Below are 13726 nucleotides of genomic sequence, written 5' to 3' on the forward strand. Positions count from 1 at the left end.
ACTTTTAAAATCATAATTTTTTTCTTCTTCTTGCTACTCTTCATTAGAAGATTTTTCCTCCTACACAGGATTTCTATAGAAAGTTTTTCATAAAGAAATGGGAAAGGATTTCAGTATATATCAAAAAAGTGAAAATAAGAAAAAAGTTAATGTAAACATGGATTTGACAATTCTGTTTTCAAGTTACAGCTTGCGAAAAATTTCATTCTGATTCTACTCCAAAGTAAACTTATACTGAAATTTTTCCAACTAAGTTAAGGAAATAATTTGATGATTTCGTATGATTTTTGAATAAAAAACTCTTAGAACCTTTCAAGGTTCTAAGAAAATTGTAATTGTAAAGCTCAATTGCCACCAAACACAGCTTTTTAGATTTGACTTAGAGCAGCTTAGTTAAGTTGCTGCTGATCTGAAGTGAAATTTTCTTATAAAATTGAGATAACGTTAAATTAATACTATGTCATTTAAGTTATGAAGGTTTTGATTTTTAAAATATTTGATATGATTTAAAGTATTTAATGAAAATTTAATTTAAATTAAATTGTAATTCTTTTAAAATTAATTTTAATGAAAATTTAATTTAAATTAAATTGTAATTGTTTTAAAATTAATTTTAATTTTAAATTTAAATGAAAATTAATTTTTTTATTTAGAAAACAACTGCTCACAGACGATATAAGGATGATGTTCCTTCAGAAATAAAATTACGCAGACTTAGTGAAATGAATCAGGCTTTCCGGGAAGTGGTTGCTGAAAAGAATGAAACATTTCATGGAAAAGTGCAGCTTGTTTTAGTTGAAGGGGTAACTATGATACATTTATTTTGAGCAATCAGATGAAGTGATTGTAAAAATACTTATTAAATAAAGACTAAAAATAGAGTTGTTCTCCATATTAAAGGAGTGATACATTTCACAACTGTTATTAATACTCATATTTAAAGTTCCTGATAGTAGAAAACTGCTACTATCACCTAGATAAATAATATTTATTTATTTAGGGTGATTCACATAGTGTTTTCTGAGCTTATTCTACTAATGAAAATAATGAAAAGGTTCATATAAACGGGTCTGGAAATGCTCCGTTACAGAGTTATAACTAGCGAAAGATTTCATCCTAATTCCTGGGCAAAGAGTAAATTAAAACAATAATGAAATTCTAGGAATTGAGATAAAACATTCCAGAATCCAGTAGTTTCCATAATATCCAAAGTAAAACAGAAAAATTTGTCTAAAACATGTTTTTTTATGCTTAATACAAAACCTTTGTTAAATGACTAATAAATGTGTGGAGTTTATTGTCAAAACTTGAAGAGAATTTAATTCTGATAAAGTTAATGTAAAATAGCCCAATAAAAAAAATAATAAACACGAGTTTAAGGAATTTGATTTTATTACTAACACTTGCATATGAAAACTGGCAACAATGCTGGAATGAATATCCACCCAACAATGCTCACCTGGTTCAAGATCCAACAAAGAACTTGAGGGATTCTAACTATCACACCAAACTTGGTCGAGGCTGAACTGAATTAGGATGGATCAATGGAGGTGTGGTTATACCTTTAAGAGGTGGGTTCTCCGCCCATCTGCTGACTTCGGTTGCAGAGCGGAGGAGTAGACAATAGAACATGTTGTTATGGAGTGCCCACTTCGAGCATTTGACGGTGATCTGGGGATTCTGCATCAGGTGACTCAGAGTGCTCTGGACTGGTTGTCAGATTTCGACATTTATATCTGATTTTGGATACTTTTGTATGCTTTTAGATTTAAATGTTATTAATTACAGAAAATGAAGTTTACAGTAAATTTTCAAAAATCTGTCCTTTACTTAAGTACATTTGGCTGCACACTTTCGGGTTGCTAACATTGCTCTTTGTAATTCTGCACAACTTTTCTTAATTTGTGCAGTGGCATCTGTAATACAAGCAGTCAACTCTTCACATGTATGTAACCCCACAAAAGTCTAATAGTGTTAGATCAGGTGATCTGGGTGATGGAGAATGTGGCCTGCTGGGTCAATCCAGTGCTCTGGAAATTGCTCATTTATGCATGCTTATATGGTATGTAAGAAGTGGGGGAGGTGTACCATCGTGCTGAAAGTACAAGTGGTATTTTGATGCTAGCAGAACATGTAATAGCAGTGGCAATTGTTCCTTAAGGAATTTCCAGTAAATGTCAGAATTTAGACATTCTGGAAGAATAAATGATTCAGTTAGCTGGTCGTAAACTAAACCACACCACACTTCGATGCTAAATCAGTGTTGGAAATTACATTCTACTGTTGTGAGTGGATTGAATTCTGCTCAAGTGTGTTCATTGTGAAGGTTATTGGTGCCATCCCAAGTAAGCTGAGCCTCATCAGTAAATAAAATGAACCTGTACAATTGGTGGTTCATATTCAATCATTTATAATAATGCAATAAAGAGGAGAATCTCTTGGTTTTGTATTCATTAATTATGGTAAGTTTACAGCTTGTTACAAAATTTCCTCCACACCATCAACGGGTAAAATCTAAAACATTGGGAAAGGCATCGTGTACCAATACCCAAACTGTGTTAAGTAGCCTCGATAATGGTTTCATCAATATTGGCATCATTATGGTCAGATTGGTCATGGTAGAACTAATGCTGGGAAGTCTACCCATTGCTTGTAACATATGGAGTATTTCATTAATTCTTTTAGGATTTGGAACTCTGCAGTTAGGAAAACATCTTTGATATTCTGCAGCAGTGGCAGCAGCAGTTGCATTTCCACCACATTCCCCCAAGGTAAATACCATGTTTATGTATTCCTCAGTTGTAAATAACAAAGGTATTGTTGCACTTAAAACCAGTTAAACAAATTAAAACAAACACACACACTTAATTAACCTGACTGTACTGGCAACAATTCATAGCAGTAATATAGAACATGCAATGCACTGATGACATGGCATAAAATGCATTGTTGGCCAGCTGATTTCTGTTAACAAATTTACAAAATCATAATTTTCTCAAATTTTCAATTTGACAGTGAATTCAAGAAAAATATGCAAATTGTCTGAATAACATTAGTATTTGTTTTTTTTATTTAATTGCTTTTTGAAATTTATTTTTATCTTTAATATAGCACTGTTTTTTTGTGTCATTGCACTTTGTAAGAAAGCAAACATGCTTTGTATTTGTAATCCCTTTGTTTTCATACGGTAAGTGTTGGTAATAAAATCAAATTTCTTGAACTTGTATTTTTTTTATTGTGCAATTTTCTCAGAATCAAATTCCCTAACAGTTTTGATAATAAATTTTACACATTTATTTGTAATTTAACATTCTTTGTAATACAAACATAAAAAACTATATGTTTTTTTATGTTTTATGAACACCAGAACATAAAAAATGTTCTGGTGTTCTGACATTTTCATATTACTCAAACACCCTTGTATGAGACAAGCAGTCTATAGTACATATATATTTATAGTATGCTCTATATTTATGTATTTTATTTGTGTTTTTGTTCTATATTTATGTCTAAATTGTTTGGGTGTATTATTACTAATGTTGATAGAATGAAAGGTATAATGAAATGAAAAGTAAAAAATCAATTTAAAGTTGAGTTGTCTACTGCAAATCCTCCTCCTGATAAGCTTCAGTGAGCATTTGAAAACATTCCATTGCTATTTCATTCAGTATTACTGTGTATTTCAAATTGATAAATTTCTCAACTTTTAAACTTGGAATTATTTCAGCACATTACTGCACTGCACAATGACTGTGTAGTGCAGTTTATGTTCGCCATGCAGATTCAGAGACCCAAGTTTTCTGTGAAGGGCTCACACTGTTACTAAAATAAATTCACAAGACGTTTAGCCATGCAAATTCTCATTCTCACTGATAATTAACAGCATTAATCTTATGAGGAACAGTCTGCCACACACGTAGGCCCAAGCGAATTCTTTTTATTTATTTGCTACTGCTATAGCAAATATTCTGTACTATAGAAGACTATTTAAAGCTACATAAAGTGTAATGTGATAGGTTACTAGTTTAAATTGTGCTTGTGGACTTTCTTCTTAAATCTTGATGGGTTATAGTACTTTCATTCTTTGACTTGTGCTGAGAAGATATAAAATCCTAATTTTTTATTTTATCATCAAGGCTACTTGAACAAAAATTCCAGAACAATTGTAAGAAAATATTTCTAGATAACTAGAGAATATAATTAAAAAATTGATACCACTGTTCAGAAAAAATGCTTTTAATGTATATCCTTCCATTTTTCTGTTAGGTCTCATAACTAAGCAGTTGTAAATAACCTGACACAAGCCATGCCCAAAGGTTACACTGTCATTTTAAGAAAGCATCTCAGCTAGGCTTAGTAGGAAAGAAAAGCAAAGTATAAAGTGGTTTAATTTTGCTGTTTTCACAAATTAGAATATGTAGTTACCACACCAAATTCACCGAATGCTCTTAATATTCAGCTCTACAATAATTCTTTTTCACTTTGTTCAGCTTAGTGATTTGCCATGCATTGATCATCTTTACTCTCATAGAAAGTAAATAAAAGGTTTTTCATTAAGATTTGCTTTTTAAATTAACAAAAAAAGTTCTTATCTTCATTTCCATCAAGTGCAAAATTTATGATAAAATGTGTTATACAATATCTGATAAATGGTTACCTTAGTTTTTATGTTCTGAATGTTATTCCTTAAGAATGTTAGTCTTTGAGATGGTTCATTTTTGTGAACATCTTGGAACTGAGAAACCTGCATTTTCAGCAATATTTTTAGCAACAATAGTAATGTTTTCATCTGACCTGGCACTAACCGATAGATTTACATCTTCATATCTGTAACTCAGCCATTTTTCTCAAATTTAGCGATTAATTTTACAATTTGCTGTATGAGACTGTGCTTCATTACAACCAAAACCACTATGAACTTTATGTACTGTCTCCGCAAAATGTTCACCATATTTGTAATAAATTTCATAATTTTTTGCATTGTTGGAGAGTAATAAACACCAATAAACATTTATTAATTAAACATTAATTAATTATCTCTAATTATTAATAGATTTTATTATATGAAGTTGTTTTATAAAAAAGTAAATATATAAATAACTAAATTCATGCTTTGCCTTTTTTTTGTTGCGGTTAATTCAAGCATAAATTCAAAGCTTGTGCCATAGAAATATGAAATGGAAATTTTGAAGCTCATGAAAAAATGTCATGTCTGACTGGGATTTGAACCCAGGGTCTCTGAATGAAAGGTCGATATACTACCACTCTACCAGAGAGATTGATGGTTTAATTTGTCTTATTTTATAGAAAACAGATGAAACTTTTTTTAAGTATCAAATTATTAAGATTAGTTGCCTGTTTATGGATTGTATAAGTGTTTTCATCAGGAACTGTGTTGCATTCAATATTTAGTTTCAAATGTAAACATTAAACTTTAAACATTTTTATCTTCAAACAAATTTTTACTATCATTATCTATGCTGGAAACATGCAAAATTGATAAGGTGAGATTCTATTAATGGAACATATATATTCAATAGTTATTTGTTCTTTGTCTTTTGAAAAGAATTTATTTAATCTCAAATTAATCTAAGATTGTATTCAGCAAAATGGGTAATATATGTATTACCCATTTTTACAAATTGACATAAAACATGTTTGTACAAGCAAGTTTTGGGGCTGAAAGGGAAAATCATTTAGTTGACATACTTTAATATAGTACCATAAATGCTAAATTACCAATTTTAGATATTGTGAGTAATTGTTTTGATGACAAGTGGCATCTTAGAACCTTGCAATAGCCCTGAAAAGGGCTGTTTGGTATTTTGTAGTCGTGGCCCTGAAAAGAGTCATTTTGTGTTGGAAGAGGTAGTCCTGAGAAGGGCTGTTTAGTCTGGTGTCTGGCAAAGTAGGCTCAGCTTGACAGTAGTAATTGGGAGTTGTGGCTCATCGATTGAAACTAGACTGAGCTTCACAGGCAGTTGGTTCCTCAATACAGCATTCACTAGAGTGGTGGCCCACAATGTCAGGTCTGCAGGTGGACCAACCCACCTTCTGCAGGTGCAGCCAAGGTGGTTCTCACAGAGAGATGCTTGTCTAGCCCCTTCTTCACCGCCATGCCTCCTGGTACTAGCAGGCTTTATGCTGGGCCAGCCAGACCAGCTGCTCCAGCAGGGATGTTGGCATCCTCTAAGAGATCCCCCACTGCATTGGACCAGTCAGGAGGTTTTTTCTTCTTCTTATTCTTCTTTTGGTTGAACAATGAATGCTTTTGCATTGCCATGTGCTGTTTTAAAGCTGCCTGCAAGTGGTAGGGCTGCAGCACCACTGTAATGGGTATGTTATGCGATCAGCTGGTTTGGTGAGAATGTGTGTACAGGTGTGTAGGTGAACTGCAAGTTCCCCTGACATCTACTGGCTAGCGTCATACTTGCTGATATTATGCACAGTATGTGTCAGTAGTTCATACAGCAGAAATAGAAAATGAGATCAAATTTGCAATGTAGTTTATGTGAACATAATATGCAGATAACGAGTATAAAATTAAAAATAACCCTGGTGTTAAAAAATGAAGTAAAAATTACAAAGAATATTGAAAAATAAAATTAAAAAATTCATGACATTTATGGCTCAAAACCCTATGAGGAAATATGACAAATAATTCTGTTAAAGGCCCAATTCGATAGCTGCAGTAGGTATAGAGAAAATCACAAACATAACCCCCATTTTTCGCTTCATTACGGTTGGTGGTTAAAAACAGTTAGGGAATTAAATAATTCTTTGTTTTGTATCATTACTACAATCAGTAGTAATGAGTTGTAACATATGTATAATTTTCAAAATTTTTCTTTCAGAGAAGCAAACGATCTGATAAATTCTTAGCTGGGCGTAATGATGGAAATGTGAAAGTAATATTTCCAAGCATAGACATTCCAGTAGAATTTCAAAGTAAAACTACATCTGTTATAAAACCTGGAGATTATGTTTCTGTGAAAGTAAGCGGTTTTTTTTTTTTATCTAACTATTTCAGTGTCCTTAGCTTACTAATGTCTGGTTTGTTTTACATTCAAGGGGTGACTGAAATATAATATACAGTCACTCATAACTTGCAAATGAAAAGAGTATTCAAATGAAACATATATGGCATAAAAGGACAATTTTATTTGTAACAAAAGCTTATTTATTTTTCCATGTAGTCATCGTTTACAAATACACATTTTTCCATGACCTCACTACATCGGTAGTGAGGTTCATCATCAGTGGTGAAATGACTACACTTAGTATCCATCAATAGTTGTACAAAGAAATGATGATAACAGGGTGCCAAATCTGTTGAGTGTGGAGGGTATGGAATAAGTTCATATTTAAACTTCACTAGAGCCTTGATGGATGCACGTGATGTGGAGCATTATCGTGTTGCAGAATTAATGGCTTCATAGATTGTTTAACACTATACATCTCTCCTAAGGTGTTTTAATGTATATATATATATCATATCGAATTTACAGTGTTTCAGGTAGTCAGCCATATACACGCATTTGGGTCCCAGAACACTGTCGAGAATTTTTTAACGGTATTTTAAAATGTAATTTTGATTTTTTTTATTAGTATTGTTGTTAATATCTTATTAATTTGTTTTTCTTTGCATAATCAGCACCGTCTTGTTAAATCTGATGTGGTATTAATATTACTTTTACTGTTTACTGATTAGCCTCTGAAATCACTGTAAGGTAATACTTCTGAGGATGATATGTATGAATGTAAATGAAGTGTAGTCTTGTACAGTCTCAGATCAGTATCTAAAATTTGTAAAAGTTGGCTGGTTTTCTTTTTTCTTTAATTGATCCAAACAACAAGAAGAAGGAGGTGGAGAAATCAACATGAATATTTCAGTTTAACCCGATATTGTGAAAAGTATACAAAATTTATATCTGTGTAGAGGCAGCATACTGAGACATGATGCTTGGAGTGATCACCTTCAGTGGTGATGATCACCTAGTTGTGAAAGCTTTGTGGTAGAGAGTTGAATCTATTACATAGCACAGTGGTAGTGAATACCAACCACTATTATTATTACTGTTAAACTAGATAAGCATTTGCCCAGTCACTATTTGCAGTAAAATATACTTTCTAAGCATTCTATGTTACTCATATTTACTTCCACCCCAACACACTTGGATCTTCACAAGCAATCTTCTCCAATAAAGAGTATACTCTATCATTCACTAATTTCAAATACTCATATTAATTCTTAGAAACAAAACCTTTTTTATCAAGCCAAATCATCTCAATGGGTGTAAAATGCAAATGATAAAAAGGAAATTGAAGAACAGTGTGCTTTTGTTGGGTAATAACTAATTTTATTTATATCATGCTTGCTTTTATTTCATTTTATGAATTACAAAAATTCTGGTGTACACTATTTATAAAAAAGAATATAATTTTTTTAGCAATGAGTCAGCCATGTTGCCTCTTCTTGATGAAGTATTAATAATTGCATTTAATTTTAACATCTTGGTATAACACATTGTTTTTGTTAACTGATTGTACTGCTAAATTAGATATTAATTTTCCTTTTGATCTAATTTTCATAATTTTTGTTGTGTCAGGTCATTGTAATCCTCTAACTTTTATCTGATTTAAAAGTTAAAAAAGAAGACATTTCCACAGTCATAAATTATAATTTCACATTTCCCTTCATATCAAGTGCTAGCAAACTATAAAAAGGGTTTGAATTATAGAAATATTATATGTGATTTTAATGTTAGAATATTGAGTTCTTGTTGGTTAGCATACCACAATTTATTTTGTTGGCTATCTGGATGCCAACTGTTTTTCATCCTTTTTTTTTGCCAAAAACTGTTATTAAAAATATATATAACCTTAAAAAACATTGATTTTTTAAAAATATTTAATGTTAATTAAACTAAGGGCTCGTGAATAATATTTTTTCCATTTGGATATAAATTGTCTGGTTTCTTCCACTCTGATAACATAATGTTTATCCCTAGCTGGCTGTCTTGTTCGCAAAGAAAACACGTGTACTTAGTATAGCCTAACTGCATGCCTAACAAAATAGCTATAAATTTCAAATCACCTCATATGTTCCAGCTATGTTTTTATAATGTTTTTCCAAGAACGTCTTTCATCATATCATATGTCTCTTTCAAATTAATATCGTAAGCGATTGGTATCGAAGGGTATTTGTTACCATTGTGTAGTAGAACCACTTTTAAACTATACTTGGACGAATATATGAAAAGGCGCCAGTCCTCAGGTTTATGAGCTTGTAAAGTGCAACATAAACTTATCAATATTTGTGCAATAAACCAAATTAGTTTCATCAATAACGTACTGAGAAAGTTCTTTTTGTCGGCTTCGAAAGCCCAAAATTTTTGTATTTAAAAAAAAAATTAAATACCAACGTTGCAGTCTTGATCCGAACGATTCAGCTTGAGCTTTTGATAAATTTAAATCCCTAATCAAGTCATTTAATTCACCTTGTGATAGATGTAGCTTATTGGAAGATAAATAAAATCAAAATCATTGTTGTTTTCTTCAGTACTGCCTGATTCTTCATCGCTGCTTTTGAAACATACATTCACAGGTGGCTGAGGAACTGGAATAATTTCACTGAGGCACAGGCCTGATTGCAGATTGAAATGAATGATATTTTACAGTATGTTTAGATTTTTTAGAAATTCCAGACACGCTTGTTAAACAAAAGTAACTATCGGTTACATGATCCTTTGGTTCATGCCAAACCATAGTTACACCAAATGGCAAATCCTTCCAGTACCTTTCAGCCATCCTCTTAAATATACAGAACAATTAGTGCATATTATATGAAGAGCCCATGTCTTATTCTGATCACCAATTTTACACTGAAAGTGCAAATGATATGCTTTTTTAATTCAAGTTGTAATGTTTTCTATTTGATTTTACAGTAAACTCACCATATACATAACAAAAGATAACCACATCATTTACACAATTTCGGCGCATTATGACACTGCATTGTTTACAAACTTAAGAGAGCAATAAGACTGAAGAATTAATTCATTTATAAACCCAGTGGTTAATACAAACTACACTACTGTGTTTTCAGCTATATGTTTTGACTTGCACAAACATGATTAATCTTGTCTGTGAAGGCTCACTCTTCAGTGTTAGTTGTAATGTCCTAATATGTGACTATGATGTAATTAATTCTTTGTCTAGTATTGTTTATTTATAGCTTACAAATTATGTTAACAAAGTTAACAATAAAAAATGAGCTAACAAAATACAATATAGGAGCTTAAAATGCTAACTATACGTTGAAAAAAAATCCTTTAATTATAATTTAAAAATTTTTCAAAAATGCTGGGCGATAGAAAGATTCTGACTTCATATTCATTTTCAGCATAAAAAACAGACTAAAATCATGTATTGCGTGTTAAGATACAAAAATTATGTTTATCAGTGTAATTCAACTATTGACACTATTTTCTTGACAGTTTTACTTTTATCACTTTAAGCAACATTTTTGACATGCTTGATATTTTTTCCTTTATCTAGTTATAAGGGCTTTCATTACTTCATTACAAATATAATTTCCAACACTTTTATGACCATTACTAAAACACTTTGTCAATTTTAAACCATTGCATTCTTCATTGCCAGTTCTCATATGCTTGTGCTTATTCAAGCAGTCTTAATGTCTCTTATTGTGATTCTTTAAACTAAACACAAAATTTGATATTTGTGTGTTGTTCAGTGCTGATTTCTTTTACTGTGGTATACATGACATATTTCACACCCAACAGCTTTGGTGTTGGGTGTGAAACAGGAAACATTTGATTTAACTACATTATAACATCATGACGTTACCAACATAAAAACCAAAATTTTTCATACTACTTTTGCTATTTTAAACTGTATGAAGCTCTTCCAGTATTTTCACCTATCTTGTATTTTGGTGGTACTAGAAGTACTTGTAGTGGTTGTAAGTACTTTTTACAGTTTGGATTGTGTTCTGTTAGTATATGTTTATATTATTTGTTATTTTTATACACAGTGTTTAGTAAGTATTTCGTAGGTTATGATTTAGTGTTCAGCAATTTATAGTTTGGGTTTAATACATTTTCATATTGTAATTTTTTAGTTATATTAATGACTAGCATATTATTTACCACAAGCCAGGTGAAACCAGACAAATGGGTAGTTATATTTAAAAACAGGAAATAAATCTTAGTTTTACATAAAACATATTTTATTACATAATGAATTGCTCATATCATACAATCAATTATTAATTTATATACAGTCATATTTCATTTAATGAAGAAGGTATGTCCCACATCTTAAACAATTTCATTATCATAGTTAAAAATATTATGGTCGGGATAGGGATAAGTTTCTTAATAAGTAAAATATACATATGCATGTATATAATCTTTAAGAAAAGTAATTTTTATTCAATAAATTTTTGATATGTTAAAAACATCAACATTAAAAAGATTTTCATCAAAAATTACATAATAATTCTTTATATATTTAGGAAGAAATGTTATTTATTGTAAAACGATTAAGTATTACAATTGTACAAATACAACTTTTGAAAATATGAATGAATCTAAAGTTATACACCTTTTCTCTTTCATTTCATAATTGCTTGTGCCGACTTATTGCATATAACATTGATATTTTTACAATAACACTGCTTTCTAAATTTAGATCATTTTCACAAAAAAAGTTTACTGTTATATACATCACTCAAACATCTTGTCAGATTTTTGATTTTGTTATTTACAAGATTCTAATCTTCAACTCTTGAGTGACATTAATAGTTTTAGTTTCTAAATAAATTTTAATATGTTTAATTATGTTCATTGAGTTTATATTTTCAACTAATGAATAATGTGCTTGTTTGTGTAAAGTTCATTGGTCTAGAGCGTTTTATCTTACGAGGGATTTTTTTTCAAGGTTCGATCGGTCACGAAATTAAAATCACAGTGAAAATAAAAAATTTTTTATTTGTAACAAGTACTTACATAGTTACACTATTTCTCTACATAGTCGCCACTCTGATTTAGACATTTGTCGAAGCATGGTACCAATTTTCCAATACCCTCATCATAGAACGGAGCCGCCTGTGTTTTCAGCCATGTTTTTACGCTGGTCTGCAGCTTTTGTCTGTGCCAAAATGTTGTTCTTCTAGCCAGTGTTTCATGTGAGCAAAGAGGTGAAAATCGGATGGAGCCAAGTCCAGGCTGTATGATGGGTGGTCAAACACTTCCCAACAAAAACGCTGCAGGAGGAGCTTCTTTGTTACAGCTGCAGTGTGCAGCCGAGCATTGTCATGAAGAAAGACAATGCCAGATGACAACATTCCTCTCCGCTTATTCTGAATTGCCCTTTGTAGACGTTGAAGAGTCACGCAGTATGAGGCTGCAGTGATGGTCGTGCTACGTTCCATGAATTTCACCAAGTGCTGCAGACCAGCATAGAAACATGACTGAAAATACAGGCGGCTCCATTCTATGACAAGGGTGTTGGAAAGTTGGAACCATGATACGACAAATGTCTAAATCGGAGTGGCGACTATATAGAGAAATAGCGTAACTATGTAAGTACTTGTTACAAATAAAAAATTTTTAATTTTGTGACCGATCAAACCTTGAAAAAAATCCCTCGTATTTATCCTTTAGAAACATTTCCATAAAATAAAATTTTAAAAAAAACCAAAAAAATTGTAAATTATGGACTTTGTTAGGTAACATTAAACGAGGTATGACTATACTGTGTAGTTCACTGAGGTCAGTGAAATTTTGAATTCTAATTTATTATTATAAAAATATGAGGTAGCTTTCTGATAAAATTATACTTTACTAAGCATCCTTAAATAATAGGTTATAATAAAATTACATAATTTTCAAAAACATATGTTTTATATTTTTCTTCTTCACTGGCTCTACTTTACTTAGTTTGGCCAGTTTTGTTTATTATTAGTTTAACTTTAGAAGATATTATATTGATTGTATGTTTACAGATAACTGGTTCTAGTTCACAAGTTTTGAAAGGAGAACCATTGTATCATTCATCAATACCAGATTTCAATAAAAATTTGTGTGAACAAATGGGATTGAATCACTGCAAACTTAGCTTATAATGGATGTATATAGTTTTAATTATATTGTTAAATTAACCAAAAGAGAGATTTCAATAAAAAATTGTATGAACAAATGGGATTGAATCACTGCAAACTTAGCTTATAATGGATGTATATAGTTTTAATTATATTGTTTTATTATGTTTTAATGTAAATCATAGTATTACTGCTTTAGTTTTGATTAAGGATAAGATTGTCATTTAATGACAAGAAATCCATTTAATGCATATTGAAGAAAATATCAATAAAAAATTGTTGCCAAGTTGTGATAATTTGCCTTCTTTACCTGGCCTTCTTTCCTTCCTTTTAACTTTTCTCCGGCCATCTTTTATGTGTAATTAAGGGCCTGTACTTTGATATTAAATGAATAAGGAGCCAAGTTCCTTGGTGTACCTTGGTGTACCTTGGTGTCTGAAAAGAGCTGTGTGGTTTGTGAATTAAAATTACTTTATAACATTTAGAATTTCTCATGTGTATATTTTATTATATGAAAACACCAAAATGTTAAGTTTTTTTTTATCTCTTTATGTTATTCAATATTGTGCAATTTACAGACTTGCAGTTGTCTGTCTT

At 31.0% G+C, this 13726-nt stretch overlaps 1 protein-coding gene across 2 annotated transcripts in view; it reads left to right on the forward strand.

Annotated features, from left to right (window-relative positions):
* LOC142322688 (mitochondrial tRNA methylthiotransferase CDK5RAP1) overlaps positions 1–13418 on the forward strand; it is an 82721-nt gene extending 69303 nt beyond the window's left edge. For both annotated transcript variants that reach the window (XM_075361776.1, XM_075361769.1), the window contains exons 7-9: positions 654–803; positions 6855–6995; positions 13034–13418. In XM_075361776.1, coding sequence (XP_075217891.1) covers positions 654–803; positions 6855–6995; positions 13034–13153 — 411 coding nt within the window. In that variant the 3' untranslated portion in view covers positions 13154–13418. The remainder of the gene's footprint in view (positions 1–653; positions 804–6854; positions 6996–13033) is intronic.
* The last annotated feature ends 308 nt before the right edge of the window (positions 13419–13726 follow it).

Source organism: Lycorma delicatula, chromosome 1 (genome assembly GCF_047948215.1).
Source record: "Lycorma delicatula isolate Av1 chromosome 1, ASM4794821v1, whole genome shotgun sequence".
Classification (NCBI taxonomy): domain Eukaryota; kingdom Metazoa; phylum Arthropoda; class Insecta; order Hemiptera; family Fulgoridae; genus Lycorma; species Lycorma delicatula.